A 24,684-nucleotide genomic window follows, 5' to 3' on the forward strand; every position below is an offset into this window, starting at 1 on the left:
TGAGAAGCTTGTCTAGGACGAAGGGGAAACATTAACGTTAACAGACTGGAAAAAACATGTACATAGAGCACTTGGATAAACAGAAAGAAAAAGCTACTATGCATGAGGAAAACGTGATTGTATTGTGGAGGTCAGCTAGTGATGGGATTATTAAAAGTAAAAATTACTTCTGGTGAACCGCTTGGCTGTCTGTCATTATATGGGACATGAATAGTGAGTTGTTACATGTAAGACTGCTATTTAATCTGTTGCAATAGTCAAACATGAGAGAATTAACTTAATGGCAGATAATTAACCTTGAGTGGACTGTTACGACTTCTCTGAGGGTGCTCATTTATGGGTGGACTCAATTTGCCTGCAAGACACATACAGGAATTTAGAAAAGCATTTGATGTGCACTGCAGGCAGTCTTGCAAAGATTCTGTCTCAAGCACCATAATCTTTGCTGTTATTTGCTATGAAGTCTTTAGCGAATACTTGTGTGCACCTTACTATCTTCCGTGCAATAAACAAATAAACTGCACCTGTTTTTATTTTCTGTTATTTAGATTAAAAGACTTTACCTGTATCTAATTATATGGGAAGTTGTCTGCTGTCTCATCTGGTACATCAGATGCTGTGTGGTGTTTACATGGTATGGTGATAATGCACACTAAAAAACTAAAGGAGGGTAGATTCAGGCTAGATATGAGGAAGGATTTTTTTATGATGAGGGTGGTGAGGCACTGGAACAGGTTGCCCAGAGAGGTGGTAGGTGCCCCCTCCCTGGAAACATTCAAGATCAGGTTAGACGGAGCTCTGAGCAACCTGATCTAGTTGAAGATGTCCCTGTTCATTGCAGGGAGGTTGGACTAGCTGATCTTAAAGGTCTCATCCAACCCAAACCATTCTATAATTCTATGAAAAAAGGGAAACCAAAATATTTGCAATATGTTGCCATTGCAAAAGACAACTGTGTAAAAAACTGTTTCTCAGGAAGATGGATTGTGGATTTCAGCTGTTAAGCTGAATACAGGCATATAAATTCTAGGTACTCACTTCAAAAAAGCCTTTAGTGGCAGGATAGCAATGGTTTTAAACTGAAAGAAGGTAGGTTTAGATGGACATAAGGAAGAACTTTTTTATGGTTAGTGTGGTGAGGCACTGGAACAGGTTGCCCAGAGAAGTTGTGGATGCCCCCTCCCTGGAAGTGTTCAAGGTCCAGTTGGATGGGGCTTTGGGCAACCTGATCTAGTGGAAGACATCCCTGCCCATGGCAGGAGGGTGGGACTAGCTGATCTTATAGGTCCCTTCCAAACCAAACAATTCTATGATTCCTTATATTCTTTGGAACTAGTGTAAAATAAACACCTCATTCATACACTCTTAGTTTACCTCTATATTTAAAAGGCTTGGTAGTTCATATGAACTCTAAAGTGTGGACCAAGCGTTATATTTTAAGTTCTGATGTAAGTGTAATTACTTCTGAAAGCTTGTGTTAGGTGATGTCAGAAAAGTGACTTATGATGTTGGATAAATGCAACTTCTGCTGAGGTGCAAAATCTGAGCAGGTGGAGTTGTATAAAGCTACCTGATAGACTAACTCTACTAATTTGACTTTCTTTTGCAGCTGCATAACTGTACTCTTATCTATGACAGCTGATGATTACAGCCAACTAAAGGCTCTGTCACATTTTTACTCAGGGGTTTGGGTGGGCCATCTGTCAGTCTTGGTGTTTGCTTTTGAAAAATGAACAGAGAATGTGTATGTCAAATTAACTTTGTATTACTGTTTGTTGGTGGGGTTTTTTTGAAGTGCTACACAAAGGCATGTTATTAACACATACATATATTTTCACCTACATGAGTCCTCTGAGTCTTCTATGTAGTGGGAAGAAGTTATGCTGTTTTCTCTGTATCTCCCAGTGTTCAGTACATTAATAAGTTTAATTACAGCAGAAATTTCAAACACATAGTTCTTAACCATCTCTAAAAAGTATGTACTTGCACAATTAGACAGAAAGCCTTTGGACCATTTGTATTTCAGCATTAAGGATGCTGTCATGCTGTTTACTGTTTTGTCAGGGTTCATATAGCAGTGCTTGCAGAGATTATCTTTTAAATCTATGTGAAATACTTTGATCTGTTTGCCAACTTTGGAAGTCCTTTGGGAGTTTTCAGGGGTTTGGTTTTGTTCCATGAGGAATTTTGCAGAGTTTTGTTTGGTCTCCAGAGGAAACAGAGTCCTGATTTTCATTAGGGATGGATCCTGGTGTCAAAATATCAAACATTTTATGATATTTTATAGTGTTTCATGATATTTCTGGGGGAAGTCATACGGAAAGGCTTGAATTATTCATAGCTTTGTATGATCCATGACATCGATTATCAGACTTACAGTACAGTTGGGCCTCTTTTTGTGTCTGTTTCATTGGGTGAGAGATTTGTGGTGTCTGGATATAAAACTGGACCTTTCATGAGGAGAGATGTATGTGAGAAGTTTCTGCTTAACTGTATGTATTAGAGAGATCATTTCTGATCTGTTTTTTGTCAAACAAACTCTTATTATTTTACCAAATACTTTTGAGCATTTAATTTTCATAAATGCTGCATGAAAAAATGTAAAGGAAAAAATAGCCAGAATGCCAATGTAGCCACATTTGAAGGCAGACTAATGCAACTCATTTGAAGTGAGTACATACACCACATATAAATTTAACTGTTTGTATTTTTTTTAAGGTAGCAGTGTTATCCTCTATCACTGTAATCCTGCCCTGCTTTCAGAGTGTTCTGAAATCTAGGAGAATCACAAGGGAGTGCAGCTGTTGAAAACAACACGCTCCTTTCAGTCATTGACAAAATAATAAAATACTGGGTGGATTTTTTTTCCCCTCTGGATTTTTTTTTCCTTCCCTACAGCTATGAAATATTGAAACTACTTCCCTCCTTTTGTTCCAACATATTGTCTGACCATAACTTGGTGATTGCAAGAATTTACGAAATACTGTGTGGGAGGTGAAAGCATTGTCAACACACCCACTCAGATATACCTCCTCTCCTTTTGCCACAGATTTGCTATTAATTCCCAAAGGCGCTGAGTCAAAAAGCTCTACTGCCATCACCATTAGGTGCTTGTTCTTCATTTCCCAATAAGGTTTTTTTTGCAAAAAGGCACAAAAATTTCTAATATTTAATAAAGAAACTTCAATTTAGATTAGTAAAACCAGCAAGCTGTCAAGTTGAAGATATGTGTTGGGGGTTTCAGTATAAGAGACGAAGAAATAGTTTGTTTAAGGCCTATCTGTTAAATGACATGGCCAATATTCCTGCCTAAGCAGCAAAGTCAGATTGATGATGGCAGAAATAACTTTCTATATTTAAACCCCTCAATTCATGAAGGTGCTGCAGAGGGTGAATTAACTTAATAAGCTTGTCAAAAATAAGGTCAGTTCAGACAAGATGGAGGTAGTTGGGACAAAGAGTTTATAGCTGTTAGCTTATAGCCACCTCAAAGTGATTGATTGATTGATTGATTGATTTTAAAATCTCAGGTTTGGACTAATATTGCCTGGGAGTAGAAGTTAACAGTATTTTATGTGCATTTGATATAATACATTTGTGTTCTGTATCTGTTGTAAATTATTTCCATTACTTCTGTAGAATCTTCCTCTTGTACAAAAGAGATGCATGGAATTTGTGGGAGACTGTAGCTCTCCTATATTTAATGTCAATTAATTGATTTTTGCTTGTGTTCATGTGATAATGAGCCACTAATCAGACTTTATAGTGCATGGTAAATTTCAGTTTCAGAGAAATCATCTTTGTGTTTAAAAAAATAATTCTAAAAAAATAAAATGTTTAAAATTGTCAAACCTTTTCATTGCCACCAATCTAGCTAGATATGAACTGTTCATTAATTCTAATTAAGCAGCTGTAAAAAATCACCAAAAAATAGCTGCCATAAGACATATGATCTTCTCCCTGAAATAAATCAACGTCTTAATCTAGTCTGTCTCAGATATGCATGTAAAAACACTTGCTTAAACTGGCATTCATTGACTTCCTGGCAGTCTGAGATTTTGGCAGATGCAGAATTGCCTTGACTCTTGATTCTGCCACTGTCAGAGCATATTGGTGGACACACAGAAGAATCTTGTGTGAATAAGCAGAGGTTTCTGTTCCCTAAGACTCTGTGGCCAAAACCTGACATCAGCTAAATTCCTTTTAAAAATGCAGTTTCTATCTGTGTTAAGCCTTAGAAGGCCAAAAGCACAGGGAACTTCAGCTTTCCCAGGTCATAGCTACACTCTAAATGAGAAGATTAGTACTGACAGTGGTTCTCTGAATTTTCTTTGTTTTTCCTAGAATCATAGAATCATGGAATGGTTTGGGTTGGAAGGGACCTCAAAGATCATCTAGTTCCAACCCCCCTGCCATGGGCAGGGACACCCTCCACTAGATCAGGTTGCTCAAAGCTCCGTCCAACCTGGCCTTGAACACTTCCAGGGATGGGGCCTCCACAGCCTCTCTGGGCAACCTGTTCCAGTGCCTCACCACTCTAACAGTAAAGAATTTCTTTCTGACATCTAATCTAAATTGACCCTTCCTCAGCTTAAACCCATTACCCCTTGTCCTGTCACTACACTCCCTCATAAACAGTCCCTCACCAGCTTTCCTGTAGGCCCCTTCAGGTACTAGAAAGCTGCAATTAGATCTCCCCGGAGCCGCCTTTTCTCAAGGCTGAGCAGCCCCAACTCTCTCAGCCTGTCCTCAGAGGAGTCCAGCCCTCTGATCAGCTTCATGGCCCTCCTCTGGACTTGCTCCAACAGGTCCATGTCTATCTTGTACTGGGGCCCCTAGAGCTGGACGCAGTACTCCAGGTGGGGTCTCACAAGAGCAGAGTAGAGGGGCAGGATCACCTCCCTCGACCAGCTGGCCACGCTTCTTTTGATGCAGCCCAGGACACGCTTGGCTTTCTGGGCTGCAAGCACACACTCCCTGCTCATGTTGAGCTTCTCATCGATCAATACCCCCAAGTCCTTCTACTCGGGGCTGCTTTCAATTCATTCCTCGCCCAGCCTGTAGCTGTGCTTGGGACTGCACCGACCCACGTGCAGGACCTTGCACTTGGCCTTGTTGAACTTCATACAGTTCGCACGGGCCCAACTCTGAAGCCTGTCAATGTCCCTCTGGATCTTTTGGTATATCTAAGGGTAGGAAAGCAGAAAAACATTGGGTTTTTTTTTTAAGTTATGTAATAATAATAATAATAATAATACAGAATAGCAATGAAAAACCTTTTCTATTTGTCTCCATGCTACTATTTCCAGTAAAAGTTTTCATAATATAAGCATCTCCACTGCATATGATAGAGATATTGTAATATTCTGCTGCCCTCTAGCCAACTATGTGAGTTATTTGTCGCAGTCTGTGAGGGTCTGAAATGATTTAGGCATCTTGCCTTTATACATCCATGCTGCTGCTGAGCTGTTATTTGACAGTTAGTTATTTTTAGATTAAGAATTTACCTGTGAGCAAAATGGTAATTTCATTTCCAAAATGAAATCACATCATGTGTTTGCTCACGGAGTCTCTGGTTTAAAAAACTTTTAAAACAAAATCTGTCAACCTGTTCTTAGAATTAGATACAAACACTGTCAGTAAAAGAAGCAGCAATGTTATTTACCTAATTGATAGCATGTTAGTGTACAAAGATTTTTGTTTCGTTTAGCAGTTTTATTATCATATTGGCATGTAGTTTATATTGGCAGGTTATTGCTGAAAATCATTAATTATCACCCATACAAGCTTTAATGCAAATCCTTCACATACATGTTATATTTATTAGGTTAGCTATAAGCAAAGAAAGTGCTATAATTCCACTGGAGAGTGGAGAAGGTATTTAATAGCTAGCACTTCACTTTATTTGAAGGAAGAGAAATAATTTAAATATTTGATATAGAACCGTGAAATTATTAGGATTTTATGAAGTATTCTGCTCTGTCCTATAAGTTGTTCTTGGTTGGGTTTTTTTACTAACTGCTTTAGCATATTCATATTTCAGTGAATCAGCTAATACCAGCATTAGTCTCTCTTTCTCCAGTTAGAATGAGTTATAAGTTTCATCACTGTTACCTAAGGCCCGGTCTGTTTTGGAAAAGGTTTGCTGAAGTAATTGTGCACTTCTGTTGATGTTACAATTATATTAGTTCAAGTACATCTGTGAGGGAGTGTTTTCTATTACTTAGTGGATTGTGTATATTTATTTTTGCTGATATCTCTGGACATCAGTACAAATCTCCTACTGTGTTGTTGCAAAGGGTGCTTCATTTTATAGACTCTCCCAGCAGACACTTCAGATTAGTGTGAAATAATTGCTTTTTTATAAGTTTGTTCCAGAAGAACCCAGATTCTACTCATTATTTAAACATAAGCAGTTTAGATACTGTATGAGTACACTACAGCTAAATTGGATATGCATCTATGTGTAGACAGAGGCTTTCAGAAGGTTGTTCTTTTCCTTAATAACTTGCTATATCAAACATTAAATTTTAGCTCCAGTTCTTCCATTCATTAAATGTTTTGCTCCGAGGTTCCCTATGTGCATAGAAGTGAATAAATCTCTGGTATCCTGGCTTTAAGTACTGCCCCATTTGAATGTGTTTATGTGAATATAGTGCTATGCTCCATTTATGCTTAGAATTTACCACGAACTTTTCAGGTCTTAAGTTTCTTCATCCTTTCATGACTACAGAACTCACACAGGAACAGTATTTTTAAAAATTTGGAAAATTATGAAGATTCTTTCTTTGTAATCTCTGTATTGAATTAAAATATCCACCTTTTTCTGGTAGATATTTTTTCTTGTAGATATTGATTACAGTTATCTCTTACAGGACAACAGTACTTGTACTGTCACTTGCTGATTCCATAGAATGAATTTCTTTGAGTTTGCTCCAGTAAGACACAGACTTTAGAAATTTTGGTGTAGCAAGGAAAAATATATTACCTTTCTATTTTACTCTGATTAACAGACTGAGTTAGTTTGCACTATAGGGCGTTTAATGCTAATTAAAGATCTCTGATATAAATTCTGCTCATCAAAGGGGTCAACACTTTCTGTGTGCTTTTTCCTCCAGCTGTTGGTTAGAAACAACAACCTTTCTGACAAGATTACAGTTCTGTTTGGAAAAATTGAGGAGATCTCCCTCCCTGAGAATGTTGATGTGGTGATTTCTGAACCGATGGGTTATATGCTGTTCAACGAAAGGATGTTGGAAAGTTACCTCCATTCCAAAAAATGGTTGAAGTCAAATGGTGAGTTAGCCCCTGCATAGAGACAGGAAGATAAAAAGCTTCTGAAAGAATCAAAAAAGACTTGAATTGGTGGTCCAGGATTGTTTGGTTTTATACCCTCATTCTACCTCTACCACCAACATCTAGGGGACCCAGGGGAATTAATATAATGATGCGGTCACCATTGCTACTGTACTATGCTGTGACTTCTTGCTGTTTCACAGTGGAAATAGCTTTTGAGTATGCTGCTGTTGGACTGCTAAGTTCTGCTTGTGTTTTAATCTTAACCTGCTGCAATATATACTGTGATTGCATCTCTGTTGCAACATATCACAATAGACGATGGCACACTAGCCTCAACTGCCATACAGTGGAATGTAGATGAGAGAGGAATGGTTAAATAGGATGAGATTTTTTTGTGGAAAAAGTCTAATATATTGTCTTTGGGAAAACTGTGAAGTTCAAATCGTTTTGACATCCTTTCATTGGGCTTCTCCCAAATACCTTATTCTAATACTTGGATGTTGCCTTTTGAGTGACATATGAGAGATTCACAGTGTTCAGTGGTCTGTATTTCATCCCTCCTGTGTTTGTTGGAGTGTTGAATGGAATCTGTAAGTTCCAGGGCCTCATGGGAATCTTCTTTGAGAAGCAAATATGAGCATCCAATTGCAGAATGATAAATCTTTCTACAGGAACTGCTGAAGACAAACTATGACGTCTCTCTTTAAAAGACTTCTTTAAAGAGACCTTTCTCAGATAAAGTTACTGCAGCATGGAAGTTTTTGAAGCCTGGGCTGAATCTGTGCCTCAATGCAGGGAGCTAATGACTTTGCTGTTGAGTTGTTTCAAACTTGCAAAGCACATTTGGGTAGTATTTTTAAAGTCAGACACTGATCTTAAGTCTCCCATGTAGATTCTTAAGGCCTAGTTTCTTAGGGGGGCTTCTGAAAACTGTTTTAAATGAGTGAAGGCCTTGAAAGATACATGCCTAACTTTCTGGTTGCTGGCTTGTACAATGGGGATGAATCACTGTATGTGGTGATTGTTAAACTTAATGATTGTCTAAGAAGTGAGCTGAAATTGTGATATTTTGAGTAAGTTGCTAATATTTAGTTCCAGTTAGGTTTGGAAACTTTCTGTCCCAAATTCTCTGCAAACTTTTTAATCACCTCACAGCCAGTTTAAAAAGCATGTCTATTTTGTTAGTGGGTGTTGTTCTTTGTATAAATTCCTGTGGACTCCTTTTCACTCCCCTCCTTTACCTGTCATCCTCTTCAACTATGTAGGCATTGTGGTTTATACCAGATTAAAAAAGGGTGAGGAAATATGCTCAAATGTAGTTCAAAATGACCAGGCTTTGTTTCCTGCTTCCATTGACACATGCACAATGGAATACAAGGGGTTTTGTTTAAGCTGCTAGGCAATCTGATGCACTGTCCACAGAAAATAATGGAAAGTAATTCCTCTGGTTTCCTGAGCCATTAAGGTGCGAGGTCCTAATGAAAATGCGTTCTTGCAAACTAGTAGATCAGGATTTCATTCCCTGCTCTGTCAGTGATTTGCCACTTCATGCAAATAAAATTCTGTTTCTCGATTTCAGCATGTGTTAAAAAAAAAAAAAAAAGGTGTAATATATATTTTTGTGTTTGTAAAATTTTCAGTATTTAGTCTGAAGTGCTATGTGTTTCCTGGATAAAAGTCTTAAGAGTGAAGTGCATATAACTACTTCATCCAGTAACACCAGTTCTTCAGAATTTGACCCAAACCATACCCAGCAGTTTAATTCAAGATCAAGTCTGAGCTTTAATGCAAATCCTTCACACAGATGTTATATTTATTAGGTTAGCTATAAGCAAAGAAGGTGCTATAATTCCACTGGAGAGTGTTGAGAAGGTACTTAATAGCTAAGCATTTCACTTAATTTGAAGGAAGCTAAACAATTCAAATATTGGATATAAGACCATAAAATTTTTAGGACTTTATGAAATATTCTGGTCTGTTCTATAAGTTGTTCTTGGTTGGGTTTTTTACTAACTGCTTTAGCATATTCACATTTCAGTAACCCATATATTAATGAAACTACATATTAAGATATCTGAAGTGTATGACAATGCTGCTTCTGAACTGGTGGTTTCTTGCTACTGAAGACATTCCTGTAGAGATGTCTGTGGGACTATAGAATCACAGAATATCCTGACTTGGAAGGGACTCATGAGAATCATCAAGTCTAACTTGATGCTGATTGAAGCTGATCAGAGGGCTGGAGCACCTCTCCTATGAGGACAGGCTGAGAGAGTTGGGGCTTTTCAGCCTGGAGAAAAGGCAGCGCTGGGGAGATCCAATTCCAGCTTTCAAGTACCTGAAGGGGACCTACAGGAAAGCTGGTGAGGGACTGTTTATCAGGGAGTGTAGTGACAGGACAAGGGGTAATGGGTTTAAGCTGAAGGAGGGTCGATTTAGATTAGATATTAGAAAGAAATTCTTTACTGTTAGAGTGGTGAGGCACTGGAACAGGTTGCCCAGAGAGGCTGTGGAGGCCCCATCCCTAGAAGTGTTTAACACCAGGTTGGATGGGGCTTTGGGCAACGTGGTCTAGTGGAGGGTGTCCCTGCCCATGGCAGGGGGGCTGGAACTAGATGATCTTTGAGGTCCTTTCCAACCCTAACCATTCTGTGATTCTATAACTCCTGATTCCACACAGGGCAACCTTAACATTAAACCATGTATTTAAGAGCATTGTCCAAATGCTACTTGAACACTTGCTTTTCTACTTTATATTGTCTTTTGTTACTAGGAATGATGTTCCCAACATTCAGTGACATTCATTTGGCTCCTTTTTCTGATGAGCAGCTGTACATGGAACACTACTCCAGAGCCAATTTTTGGTAATGATTATTTATGTTATTTTATTTTTATCAAAGATTCAGTAGAGGTTAACAATTAAATCAGTTCTTTGATTCAACATAAACTATCTGTCAACATTGAAAGAGAATGCTTTTGTGTTCTCCATGTTCACTTCTGCTCTGGCCCACAGTTACACTGTTTATTGTGCAAGTGTGAAGGATCTCTCAGGAAGTGCTAGAACTGACTAGGTCTCCTCTGGAAAGAGAAATTGACTCTATAAAGCATCCACCGCAAGAAAATGCATTGACTGTGAATCAGGTGCTAGCGTTTCCTTTGCTACACCAAAGTGTAGTATGGTGCAGACGGTGATCATTGTATTGCCTGAAGTCCCAAGTGCATGAGCACAGGAAAGATTCCTTGGCAGTCTTCACAGAGATTAAGTATTAATTCCCATGTCCTGAACAATTTCCAATTTGGTAGTTGCTTTCTGTCCACCTAAATTTTTCATGCAGCTTTAACTAGAAATTGTACTCCTTTTGCCTTGGAGTGTCCTACTGCTACTATCCACTGTTGAGCTGTTGCTGTGCTCTATATAGGAGCAAACATTTACAGTGATACTCTAATGAGGAGATGACTCCATTTCAGCAAAGGTCAATCATTCCTAAAAGTGTGATAATGTATAGTCTACCATAGAAGAGCAGGCTGCTGTCTTTGTTGGTGAAAACCTGGCAAAGATAGAAAGATACAAAGCATAAATATACAGCAAGTGGTTATAAATAGTGTGCATTTTGTCTGTGTTTCTCCTCAGTGATAAACAAACAACTCAATTATACAGTACAGCAAACATATGGAAAAGGGTAAAAGATCACTTGCAGTTACTAGTGTCAGCTGATTTCCTCTGTTGTGCTTATTTGAGTTCTTTCCTTAAAGATATCTTGTCAGATATCTTTAAGGCAAATCATGTGGGCATCTTCCCCTTACACAATTAGCACAGAACTAGTAATGCAGAATTTATCAGTATTAAAGGGATATTGCCAGATTGGTTTAGACTAACTCATCCACTTTGAAAAAAGTTATGATAGTTTAGGAGTTGTATGATGTTGTCACAATGAGAACAAACATTTAAAGTTTCCCGTTTTAAGTGCCTCTGAAGACTTGGAAGGCTTGACCATGGTTTTGTATGTAGACGACACTTCCATCACAAGGATTTGAGCTTCCTTGTGGTTTCCCCTTTCCATCCCTTTTTGTTTATATTATCTGGAAGTAAAGATATCTATTAAACTTCTCAATGAGTTGATGAGATGGTTATATGTAGGAGGAGGATTACTGCAAGCATGTATATTTTCATTTCAAATTTCATACTGGAAGTAGCCTGAATATACATTAAATGCATATTTGCATGCATTGGTAAGATAAAAATACTATTTTTTTTCCCCATTCAGTTAATATAGGATGACGTTTATTTTCCTCTTTAATGTCAATAAAAAGGAACAGACCTGTAATACAGGTGTCCTCATCACTATTTTGATTTATATAAGGTCCACCATCAATTCTGGAATAGCTCAAGATTACAAAAGTAGCTTAAGAGTTCCTCAGCCCTTCTCCCTATTCTCTGCTTGCTGTGTGGATTCTTTCAGAAGCATAGTGTGAAATGTTGCCATATGTCCATTTGAAGGGATCGTGTCACCTCAGTGACACGTGTGCAGAAGGTGAAGTAAGCTAAGGAGGCCTGCAAGATGTCTCTGTGAAAAGTAAAGTAAGCTAAGGGGGGCTGCAATTTGGCCTCTCGGCAGACAGGAGAAAGGGAAAGAGGTGCTTAGCTGCACTTCACCTGCCGTTTACAGTTAGTGTTCCTGAGTCTGGTTGGAACCCAGAAAAAAGCATTTTCCCTAAACGTTTTGTGTGTTACTGTTTCTAGGTACCAAGAATGCTTTTATGGGGTCAACCTGTCCAGTCTGCATGGTGCAGCTGTGGCTGAGTACTTTCGACAACCTGTTGTGGTAGGTTTGTACGTCTGGCAGTTATTTTTTGTGGGTTTCCCTCTTCCTATCTTGTCCTCTCCACAAAATCCTACAGGTACAGTAGCCTCCTTGTTTAACAGAGCTCTGTGGCTGCTGAGTAGAGAGCCAGTAACTAACTCTGTGAGTGTGAACAGAGCTGCTGTCAGAGGTTAACTACTATATGTAATATTCCTGATTTTGCTATGAATAACAGATGTATAGAGATATGCACACATTAGGAAGCCACAGCATGTGAACAACTGTCTTCCTAACATGCAACTAGCTTCCCTCAGTGTTTGCAGTCTCTTAAACAAGTGACTTGACCTTGATTTTTCCCTACCCATCTCTGATCCACAAATTAAAGGAAAAGAGAAAGCAGCCAAGCAAATAGGTTTCTGTATTATGAATCAATCTTTTTTAAAAATATGTAAATATCCTAGGAGCTGCTGTTCTCCTTCTTTCTTTTTAGTAAAAGTCTAGGTGGTACCTAGTTAGAAAGAACGCAGGAGAAATACTTCTCACCTCTCTAGGAAAAAAACCTAAGCAGTCCCCACCCCTCGCCCCAGTATAATGTTTCAGTGTAAGTGCAATGAAAAGGTTCACTCTCATAAATCTGACTGTAACAAATCTTGGCTAGCTTTAGGCTAACTAGTTTAAGTAGTTATAGCAGTGTAGCTGCTGTCACATGGAGACTCTAAAGCCTGTCCAGAAATCTGGAAAGACCATCAGACTACTGATGTGACCGTCTGCACTCGACTGCTTTTAGTACTTGAAACGTATAAGAGAAAACTCTCAATTGCCTTTGTAAATTTCAGCCATATCTTTGACTATAGCATGGTCATTCTCAGTGCTGTGGCTCTTTGGCTTTCAGTTAGAGAATGGAGTAATCTGTAGGACCGCACATACTTGCATCGTGTATGAAGTACATCTTTGGCTTTGATTTCTCAGCTAAGATTCTTCCTCCCTTGAAGAGATCAGAAATGCATTGTCCAATAACAGCCACAATAAATAGTTTTTTCTTTCAAAAAATCATAAATCTCCTTGGCTTCCCCTTAGTCTGTAGATAGATGTTAGTTCTTAGATGGGTTCACTGGGGGGGATGTGATACAACCCTTTACGTTAAGAGTTTGCTTTGCTTATGAAAGAGCTTGTGAACAGTGATTGATTCGGATTAGTACATGTGATTAAAGAAGAAAAATGAAGGGAAGGGAAAAGTTTTCATTTGCTGACTGACTACTCCTAAGTTTTTTCTAGAGGGCAATTGCTATTAAGTAATTTTGCTTCCTATACTTCATAATTTAATTTCCAAGTATTTCCATACTGTCTTAGTTTGGCTAAGTTTACTATGCAATGCAGAAGAACTCATTAAAATGTGTGTAGTTCAAAAATAAAAACAAGCCCAAATAAACCAGCCAAATAAGCCCACCACTTTTTTTTACAAGTAATCAATTTCTGAACAAATTTTATTGTTTCTACATTGAATAAAACAGTCTTTTGATAGGTATGTAAGCTATCAAATATATTAAATCCTGGTAGTATTGCAAAATCTAACTGTTCTAAGGAATGCTAAAAAATGAAACATTTAAACTAAGTTTATTGGGGTGAAGGTTGATTTTTGTCTTTTTTCCCATGTTTTTTAACAGAAAACAAGTTTATACACTGACAAGAGAGAATGATAACACTTGCAACTCTTTTTTTTTCTTTTTTTCTTTTTCTTTCTTTCTTTCTCTCTTTCTGTCTTTCTCTCTTTCTCTTTCTCTTTCTTTCTTTCTCTTTCCCTCATAGGATACTTTTGATGTGAGAATTCTGATGGCCCGGACAGTGAAGTACACCGTTAACTTCTTGGAAGCTGCTGAGGAAGATTTGCATAGGTCAGCAGATGACAGCAACCTACTCTTAATCTTTAATTTTTGTAACTGGCTGTTGATCGTTGGTACTCAGAGACAGAGGAAGCTTTGGTGGTGGACATGGAGGAAGGAAGGTGGCATGCCAGAATGACTAGTACACTGCTCGTAATGGACTGGAGCATTCATCTGCATACAATTGGTCTAGTATTAGCAAAGAAGCCTATTTGTGAGCCTGTGAAACACCAGAGAGCTGTTCACAAAATTTTCCTATTGAAAGGGATAAAATGGGCTCCAGAGGACACTGTTTATTTCATAGCACTATAATTTGGGACACATTTAAATCTAGTTACAAGGCAATTTTTGGTTTTTTCTCTGTAGACATCCTGAAAGACCTTGTCAAATGGTGTCATCACAGGCTGTCTTGCAGAACTCTTGTATATCTCCTTTTTTTTAAACATTTACCAGTGTAATAGGAGCCAGCTGTACTTCTTTGTTTCCCTCCAGAGCTCTTTCAAATTTTGAGTTGGAAAATCTTATATATAAACTAACCTGCATCCCTTGTGTCCCAGAATGACAGCAGAGAAGCCTTCTTAGTACATCTGTCAAATAAAATGCACCATATGGGAGAACTTGAGGGAGTACTTCAAGTCCTTGAAAGACATTGTCATCAGGGGAAAATATCACAGACTGTCTTTGAAACTCTGAACCCTTGTTGTTTCAACATGACTCACAAGTAATTGTATAAATGACATGGTCTAGTGAGAGAGAATAATTGGTCTAAGAAGGAGGAACAGCTGGAGAATGGCTTTCCAGATTCAGTTAGCTAGCACTGACTTCCTTCAGTGGTTCTCAGAACTAACATGTTCATACCTGAATGCTAATTTTATGATATGTTTCTGCAAGAGTGGGTGAGATTTGGGTTCAACTACATAGCCAGTAACAGTTCTTTTGGAAGGGAAAATATTCCAGCTGTTGCTCAAGCAGCTCAATTTTTCCTTCTGGTTCCAGTAGTAGATCTGTTTGTCAAATTTGTAGTGAAACATTTTCCTGTTCAAAATATTATTTAAACGAAATCCAAGTCCTTCACTGGGAATGGGAAACTTTCCATTGGAAAGACTGAACCCCTGTATTTATAACAGTCTGCAGTGTTGCCACAAATGATGCAGTAACACTTGTGTAGTGGCATATTTGATTCTACTGTTGAATAAGGTGCACAAAAAACTTAACACCTAAATCAGTGCCATTGGTTAATTCTATTGACATAGACAAAAAGAGCATATCCTTTAAAATATACAGAAAATTAAGACATAAACTGATTAATAAGAATGGAAATACATAAATTAGTATAAAGTAGGTTTCTGGTGGAATTTCCAGTACTTTTTGGAAATTACTTTGGCAGCATATTGTTTTTTCTCCTGCAGAATGGAAATCCCTTTTGTTTTCCAAATGATACAGTCTGGACTAGTCCATGGCCTGGCCTTCTGGTTTGATGTGGCATTTGTAGGATCACTGTAAGTACTTTTTCCTTCTTCCTATGGAATACTACCTACAGGAGAAAAAAAAAAATCACATCTTTCATACAAAGTGTGCCAGACCTTTATCTGGTGCTGACCTTGTTTGTAATGTAATTCCTTGATATTAAAGAAATAATGCCTTCTAGAGGTAACAAGAAGTGTGATAACCTAGTGCTAGCAGTATAACTAGGTGGTGGTGAACTTGCTTCTAATTGATTGGAGTGCATATTACCTATGGTGGACCACATCCAGGAATTGTTGAGGGTCAAAATGCACTGTTCCACACAATACTGTTTCTTGGTTAAGAAACAGTATTGCTTTTGTAATATTTTGCTTGGAAGCAAAATATTACAGGCTTTTGTGTTTTACATTGTAAGTAAAGCAGCAGCATTTGAACATAGGCTGGATTTTCCCATTTGGGCTGGTCTTGTTTGCGGGCAAAAAGGAGAGCAGGTTGCAAGTTCCAGCTAACAAAATGGAAATTGAGAAAATTTCACCAGGCTTGGGATGATTTTTCATTGTAGCACCAGGCATTTATTTCAAAATGGGGACATTCATCTGGTATGGTAAGTAGGTGAAAATTAGATAAACTTGCTCAGCAGTCAATACATAGATTTCAGCTATCTGTATTTAGCTCTTAGATAAGACTTGTTGATTTCCCAGTTAAATTGCTCTGGTTTTAGATGAGGTGATTTTTTTCAATAAATTGTACAATGCACTTCTATTTATTTCTGTTGATAAAAGTCTTTTATTAGCCTTTGAAATGAGTATTGTCAAGAATTCAGAATAGTATATCCATTAAAAAATGGACATATGTATTTAACAGCTGATAGTAAAATTTTTCATCTTGAAAAGGTACCAAAAACTCCACATCAGTTAAAACAAGAGAAAATTGCAGATTTGTAGGATCTGACTGAAGTCCTCCACAGAGAAGGCCTCTATTTTGGAGTAGGCAGTTGCTTAATCAGTAGCTCTTTCATGTTTCTACAACTCTGGAAGGCCTTTGTCTTAGCACTTGAAATCTCAGTGGATTGGGCTCACAGTATTACCGGTGTTATCCCTTTCGTTGCACCTACAGCTCCTTTCAATGTATTATTGAAATATCTCTTGCAAGTGAAAACTGGGTATAGGACCTTCTTGGGAGTGTTGTTTAAGGGTGAAACTGCCATTGTGAAGAATCATGTTGCCACATTTAGGACAAAACTTCATTTGCTGTAATTTGTTGAAATTGAGTGCTAAGAGGAGCGAGAAATTAGTATTCTCTGTCCTGGTGGTGTGGAAAGAATAGAAAACAGGAGTCTGAAGAGTGTCTTTTTTGAATCTCCATAATGGGCTTAGGCACATGGATGTGGTGGTGACAGGCACAGTATGGCTAAAGAAAGAAAATGAGGCATAATGTATTTTCCAACATAGGGTAGGCTTGCTCTCCAAGTTTACTTGAAGGCAGTTTAAAGTTTATTATAAGCACTTGAGACCTCACATACATAAAGGTCTATCAACTTAAAATTGTTTCCAAAAGGGACAGAAAGTCTAGATGATAGTTTTTCTGGTTTGTTTTAGGGTTACTGTTTGGTTGTCCACTGCACCGACAGAACCTCTCACTCACTGGTACCAAGTACGCTGCCTTCTTCAGACGCCCCTTTTTGCTAAAGAGGGGGAAACTCTCTCAGGGAAAGTCTTACTTGTTGCCAATAAGCGGTAAGTGTAAAAGCTTCCCAATAAGATTTTGTAGTGTGTCTGTTCTTGTTAGAAGTACCCAAAAAAGACACCAGTTAATTTTGTGTGTGCTTGTACCCACATTTGTTATTTCTGGTACCATTACCAATTTATCTGGTATCACCGATATAATTATGTAGGCACTGCTGACCTTGTGAGAGTCTGCTCACCAAAAGGTCTCCATGTTCCACTCCAGTTACCCGTGATGTTCCTTCTCACATCGCTTCTCCTTAAGCGCCTGTCACTTCCTGCCTTCCCTCAGAGTGCTGCTCACAGCTTTTGTCAGCTTTCCACTCTATCTTTCACACACAACAATTTTCTCAGGTCATGTCAGTCATTTTCCACACCTTGTTCTGGCTGTGTCTTCACCAGCAGCCTGGTTGTTTGCCTGAAGGCCCAACATCCCTTGTCTCTCAGAAAGTCCTGTGCAGAGGCAAGGAGAAGTGGGGTTGATCTCAAATCCATTACACTTCTAATTCTGAAAAAAACTCCTTGTGGACGTGTTTCCCTGTTTAAGTATAGTGCTTTTCATGTGTTGTTTGTCCTTCCACTGAGGCTAATGAAGATGGCTGCTTTTGGAAGGGCGTATTTCCTCACCAGACTTCTCTGCTGTTCCTGCTGACAGTCAAATGTTTGGTAACTCCACTCCTATGCTTTGCTTTGAAAACAATCCTCCAGTGACTGGGTCACACAAGTTGCAGCCTTGTTTGCTTATGTGTATGTGTAGTTTTAACAGAAAACAGAGCCTCCTCTCTTTAGGAAGGTAATTTTTTTTTTATTTTTTTTTTTCTGAGGGAGGAAACATGCTGATCAGTTAGGTGATTCCAGTGACATCAAAGCTGTCAGTAATATTTCCAGGGCTCTTTAATCACATCAGCAACAAATACTTAATTTGGGACTTGTCAAATTTCCAGATCTTCTGCTTAGAAACTCTTCACGGAGAAAATAAATAATACAGATCTTGATATATCTCTTTCAAATGTAAAAATGTATTTATATTTTAATATATAAAAGAAACATTGTATGCCACAAAGTGATCACACAGCCCTCTGCTGTAAATATGTCAATACGTAAGGCATATCTGCAGCGGAGCATGGATTGGAGACGCCTGAGCTAGCAACCTTGCCAGGCTGAGAATGAGAAGCACTCTAACCATGTGTTAGCACTGGGCTCACAAGTCCTGCCACAAAGCCAGTCTGCTTTCAGGACCAACATAGCACCTCTGTGTAACTCAGCAGCATCTTCTGCTCAGTTGGTCCTCTTCACTTTTCTGTGTAAACTCAGTTTGTTGCAAAAAGTCCTGTGAAACGTATCCTTTCTGGTGAAATCCAGGATTATGACAAGAGTTAACCTAATGCTGTTTGGCCAGTTATATATTTTTGATCATGAAATAATACTCTGATTGTACTTGCTAATGTTGCAATTTATAGTATTTCTGTTAGAGAGGAGGGAAAAGACATTTCACTACTGAATACTATCAGTGCAAAATTATTTTCAGATGCAAACTCTTAAATAAGCATCTTGTAATTTTACTTCTTTAGAGATGATTATATAATCATGGCCTTGCACTGATACCACTGCAAATACATTTCCTTTGCTTGTTATACTAAGTGGTTATTATTCACACAATAACTACACTGGTGTGTTTTCACACAAGATGTTATAGTTGGTTTAGTTCCATTACCTCTTTTTTTATACTTCTCTTTCTGATGCAGACAAAGTTATGATATTCAGATTGTGGCTATGGTGGACCAGACAGGATTTAAATCTGATAATATTCTTGATTTAAAGAATCCATTTTTTAGGTAAGAAATGCTTTTGACTAAAATATACCATTGTAGAGTGGTAACATCTTGTATGACAGGAAGCAAAGCACACCTACTGTGGAAGAACAAGTTTCTGACGCCTTACAGTTTATTCTATTTCTACAGTATGAGGGCATCATTGTTTTGTATTAGCAGTAGTTACTTATATAAGCCAATATTCTATTTAGGCCGCATGACAAAGAGCAAAAGAAAAAAACTTTATTTAAGATCTGTAATGATTTAGTGCTGTGACAATATAGTAGACATTCATTTACTCGAACTAATGCATACTTAAAATCTATACTATACTTTTGCTGTTTCCTGTTGTGTGATGTGCATCATTGTGACTCAAGGAATCAGCAGTATGCCCAGATGCACTCTGCTAAGGACATAAATTGATATTACTATTTGACATGACGGACCTGTCCTTTCTATGTTAAACATGAGGGGAGGAAAAAAATCTACCTGCTGCAATCCTTTCCAACTGAGCAGGGACCTTCATGAGGCATTGCTGCAGCACCATATTTTGGGAAAAGCTGTCAATTACAGATCAAAACAAGCAGGAGGCAGAAGCTATCAATTCTTCCAAAACAAAAAAAGATTTTTGAAAAAATCAGGCTGGCTGTGTTCCGTTCTCATTCTTATGCTGTATTTGGCATAAAATAGGCAAATACAGCTGGTGGAAGTGATTTTTTTCCAGGGGAACACATGGAAAATGTTTCCCTCATTATGTGTTTCCCATTTCCTATTTTTTTGACTCAGACCTATATGACAATTCCACAGTAATCCTATAAAACAAAGTATCCATTGTGTGTGATGAAAATTAATTAATTTTCATCTGTACATCAAACGTGCATCACATCAGTCATTTTGGCTTTTGAGTGGGACCCTTCTGATTAAATTAGTAAAATGTCTTTGTAATAAAGATTGTTCATGGAAGACTTGCAATAACTATAAATAAAGCCATGCACTGGAAAAGATTAATTTCCTCAGATTTGACCTGTGACATGGAGCGTGTCTAGCTTGCTTATGTTTTTGGTTTGGCTAACACTAAATCTAAAAGCTTTTTGTGAGGATGATTACGAGTAAGTTTACTGATCTTCTAAAATCTGTATACTTACCCTCAGCACCCATTGTGTAAATGTGAGTGACTTTTCAAAGGTGATAGAAGTCTACTCATTTAGAAACAAAAGAAGCTTTTGTTAGAAGTTTTTAACTTACATAAAATGTAGAAATCACTTTCAGAATGCTATCGCTCATTTGCAAGAAAGCAGGGGGGAGAATGTCAAGTTGTGTGTTACATATATAAGTACTTTAAGTTATATGAAACAGTATTCTAGTTTGAAAATTGAATGTAAAAAATGTCACTGTGTGATTTCATGGTTGCTAACCAATTAACCATATTGAGTTAAATAATTTAGACTCCTGTTCTTTTATACATTACTGCTTAGAGTGCTTGGTTGTGAAATCCTGCCACAACACACTAACCTTATTTAACAGGCTTCCCCTGTGAGGCTCCATTAGCTTTTTTTTTGTTTATTGATTCTTCTCCTTCTGCCCCTGCCCTCCCATAGCAATTACCAGAACTCTGAGAGTTGAAAAAACAAAAGCAAATAAGACTTCCTAAAGGAAAAATGCTTATTTATAAACAAGAGGTTAACTTTCAAAGCATTTGTAAGGTTTTCAAAAATTAAAATACAATCCAGGTTTTAAACTAGGACATGCAAATTAACATGCATGGTGGGACATTATGCCAACACATACAGCCTAGCTCTCTTCTATGTCCGTGCTTCATAGTGTCCCTGATACAAATATTTATCTCTGTATCACAGGGATGGATAGTAGGGAAGGGGCAATTCTGGACATTTTTTGCTCATTTAAAACAATTCCATACTAATTCTATAGCATAAAGTAAAAATAAAAGACTGGACTGGGAAGTCTTTCATTTCTGTGATGGTAATGGCCTGAGCTGCTATACATACGAGTAAAAGAAACCCTCTGCCTTTGTAAAATAAGCTACAGTGGACTTTGTAGCATTTTATACTTGCTTGCACAGCTGCAAATCTAGATGAAAAGACTTACAATTTAAATTTGAAATCACACTGCATTTAATCCAGTAACAGCATAGGGGACTAATTTCCTACCTTTATTCCAATAAGACGTCTGACATACACTGCCTGAGTGTTGTGCTTACAACTTTCCATTTCATTAAAGTCCTTACTAAATATAAAAAAAACTGTCAATAGTTTTTTTGATTAAAACTAGTCAATAGTTACTCCAGAGTAAAATAAAAGCTATATTAGAATTTGTTAAGTTTGCTTAGTTCAGCTAGTGCTGTAAGCTATCAAAGAATTATGTATTTTATTGTAACTATTTTATTCTTTCATCCATTTTTAGGTATGCCTAGAATATATTGTAATATGTCATCTGAAAACAGAAGTGAGATTCTCACCAAGCTGAGTAACCAGTGAGACCAAAATCAGTCCAGTTCTTAGTGGGCCTCTAGTTGTTGTGGAAAATCATTTTGTAACTGTACATATCTGTAATCGCTGCAAGTCATGTGAGAAGGGAATATTGTGGTTCCATAATTTTTTTTTAATTGAAATTTAGCCTGCACTCACATTTACAGTCTTGATTTGTAGCAGACTCAATTTTATTCCAGAAAGTTCATTTGGTATAGAACAGGAACTACTTCTCTGTGTTTATTTCTGTTTTACAGTAAGTTCACATTGGTTCACTTTTTTTTGTTAATGCTCTCACCAATATTCTAGGTTACTGAACAAAACCTACCTCGTGCTTATATATGTAACACATCAAAACATCTTTGAGCAGTATGTAGTGTCGATGCTTTAAACATTCAGCCCTTATTTCCAGACATTTCAATGTTTGGCATTAATCTTATAGCTCACCAGGGCAGTGTGTTAAATACTTCAATTTTTTCTCAATGAACTCATTAGTTTGGTTCATTTTGAGACATGAACCTAAAGTCATCTTGCATATACTTTGTAAATGTTCTGTGTCTTCTCTATGCCTATAAAAGTGTAACAGGACACATTTGTAAACTACTTTGCAGCACAGCACGGTATAAAATTGTATGATAGGATATGTGTGACTTTCAACTTTTTCTGTAGCTTTGTGAGAAGTACTGATAGTCCAAGCTATATAAAGATGTATTTTTGGTTTGTGTACCTAGCAAATGAGGAAGACTATAGAGTTACAGGTACAGATTTTAATAAGATGTTTCTCCAGACAATGTTATCCATAAAGAGCACATAATGACTTGTATAAAATGTGCTTCTGTCATTCCAAGTATATGCCTTAGGCTGAATGAATGAGCTGGAATCAAATCAGAAATGTGTAGGTCATTTTCCTACCAAAAACACAACTGCAGTGATACCTCAAGCAAGATATAATCAGCCTTTAGCCTTCTACACACTGTTGGAAAGCTGGTTTGAATGAAAAGCCCCACAAAAACAGACCGTTCGCTCAGGAATTACATGCCGCATTTGATCAAAAGACCAGCTAAGGACCCCTGCAGGGAGTAATTACGAAAAAGCTGTAGTTTAGCAAGTTTTTCTCCAAGTCTACAGCCATTTGCAGCTATTTAAAGACAGTTTATGAGATTATGGAAAGTAGTCCCTAAAATTGTGCAACTTGTAAAACTAACAGGAACTTGCTGGCTGAGGCCAGGAAACTGTTGAAGTTCGTGTCAGAAAATGATTGCCTTGTTATTTCCAGTAGCATTTAATACAGCAGGTGAGAGACTGCTAGTATAAAAATGTAGTTTGCACAATAAAAGACTGGTTTGTTCCACAAATATATAGTATATATTAAAAAATAGTAGTTAATGTGGGTTGCTATCTCAGAATGGTAACAAATTATCATTCTAACCTGTACAGTTTAATGAGATTTCCGATGCAATGCCTGATGGTTGGGTGTCTGTCCTTCCTAAATTTAGTCTGTACAGTATTGGTGCTTTTATGCTTATACGGGAGAAGGAAACAAATCCAGGAATGTCCAAATCCAAACACTAGGCAGCTGTAGTTCAGGGTTTTCTAGTTTGGCAGGTTTTCCTCAGCAATTATGAAGGGAGTATATGAAATCTGAATTCAGCGTATAGGTTTGTAATGCCTCCCATTGACCTGCATATCTGTCTGAATATCACATTTCGGTCTCAAACCTCTTCTAAGAAGTATCTGTATTATCAAAGACTTCTATTTTTCACAGGGAAAAAAACCTTACATTGTGAATTTCACGTGGCACCTTTTTAAGGAATAAAGTAAAGAAAGGGGAGGAGAAAGAATAGCAGCAAACAGCAGCAGTGTCAGGTTGTGTATCTTACTTAATTCCAGAGCAAAACGTGTATGCAGCTAATAACTGCACCTTAAAAATGTATAGAAAAGATTGTTTCCTTACACACTGACATGGAAAAAGAATATTTCCAAGTGATTGCTACTTGGATTACTACATCCAAATCGGATGATCCAGGACCGGTATTTGTATTGCTACTTCAGGAATTCACTTTATTCTAGATTGTATGCTAAAATCAAAGAGAAGATTGACATCAGATACTGTACCATTTGCAGTTCGACATAAGGTTCTGTGGCTGTCTTCACCTCCTTATCATTTAACATTTTCTTCTTACCTGCTCTGAAGCATTGGTGATTTTGAAGTATACAGGAGCCTGCCTTTGAGGACTACAATGACTGTTTTCACCTTACAGGATTGTCTGGGTATAAACATAGGAATGTATTTGTAAAATATTTTTGAAACAACATGTCAATGAAAACATTTTATTGATACAAATGCTGGTGTTTTGTTTTGATTTTTTTATAAAGGCAACATTAATGCATGATAATGTAGGGAACTAAAGCCGAACAGCTGGAACACCGATGACATAGTTTTACAACATAAGACTCTTGAACAGATTGAACCACATTATGAAATACAGCATTTCCTCATTTATAGTTGTCCTGGTTTCAGCTAGGATAGAGTTAATTTTCGCAAGGAGCCAAGACAGGTCACCCAAACTGGCCAAGGGAGCATTCCATACCATATGACATCATGCTCACCATTTAAGGAGAATGGGGGGGAGGGCTAGTCGGAGAGGGGCGGCTCGCTGCAGCTCCAGGACAGTCTGAGTGTGGGTTGAGCGTCCGGTCGGTTGTCGGGTCGGTAAATTGCCTTGTGGTATCCCCTGTTGGGTATATTCCGTTATAAGTGCTGCTGTTATGTCCCTCCCCCTTTGCTGTCCCAGTAACCTGCCCTTATCCCAGCCCATGGGGTTTGCCTTTGTCTTCCCATTCTCCTCCCCGTCCCCCTGCGGGGTGGGGAAGCTACGAGTGAGCGGCTACCTGGTGCTCAGCTGCCAGCTAGGGCTGACCCACAACAGTAGTTCAAGAGGCTGTATTTATCCTGTTGAAAAACGACGTATTCTTTTGCCTCCCATAGACTCAAAAACCACAATAGGAAAGACACTGAATCTCATATTAGGGAGCTATAAATTTCCATGCTTTGTTGGATCCATGGTCATTTAGAAATGGTTCATCTTCAAGAAATTACAGCAGTAAGAAATTATTTTAACAGCTTATTTTTCAACAATTGCATACAGTTATTTTATTTTACCTTCACCCCAGAGAGATGCATTTAAAGTTTTGCAAGCAGCCATGTATACCTAGTG

At 37.9% G+C, this 24,684-nt stretch overlaps 1 protein-coding gene across 1 annotated transcript in view; it reads left to right on the top strand.

Moving 5' to 3' along the window:
• Positions 1-23,770, top strand: part of LOC104638028 (histone-arginine methyltransferase CARM1) — an 82,636-nt gene extending 58,866 nt beyond the window's left edge. The window contains exons 6-13 of the mRNA XM_075741044.1: positions 7,119-7,296; positions 10,073-10,163; positions 12,041-12,122; positions 13,908-13,993; positions 15,391-15,480; positions 17,044-17,181; positions 18,915-19,004; positions 21,402-23,770. Coding sequence (XP_075597159.1) covers positions 7,119-7,296; positions 10,073-10,163; positions 12,041-12,122; positions 13,908-13,993; positions 15,391-15,480; positions 17,044-17,181; positions 18,915-19,004; positions 21,402-21,411 — 765 coding nt within the window. The 3' untranslated portion in view covers positions 21,412-23,770. The remainder of the gene's footprint in view (positions 1-7,118; positions 7,297-10,072; positions 10,164-12,040; positions 12,123-13,907; positions 13,994-15,390; positions 15,481-17,043; positions 17,182-18,914; positions 19,005-21,401) is intronic.
• The last annotated feature ends 914 nt before the right edge of the window (positions 23,771-24,684 follow it).

The sequence above is a fragment of the Balearica regulorum genome, chromosome Z (assembly GCF_011004875.1).
Source record: "Balearica regulorum gibbericeps isolate bBalReg1 chromosome Z, bBalReg1.pri, whole genome shotgun sequence".
NCBI lineage: Eukaryota > Metazoa > Chordata > Aves > Gruiformes > Gruidae > Balearica > Balearica regulorum.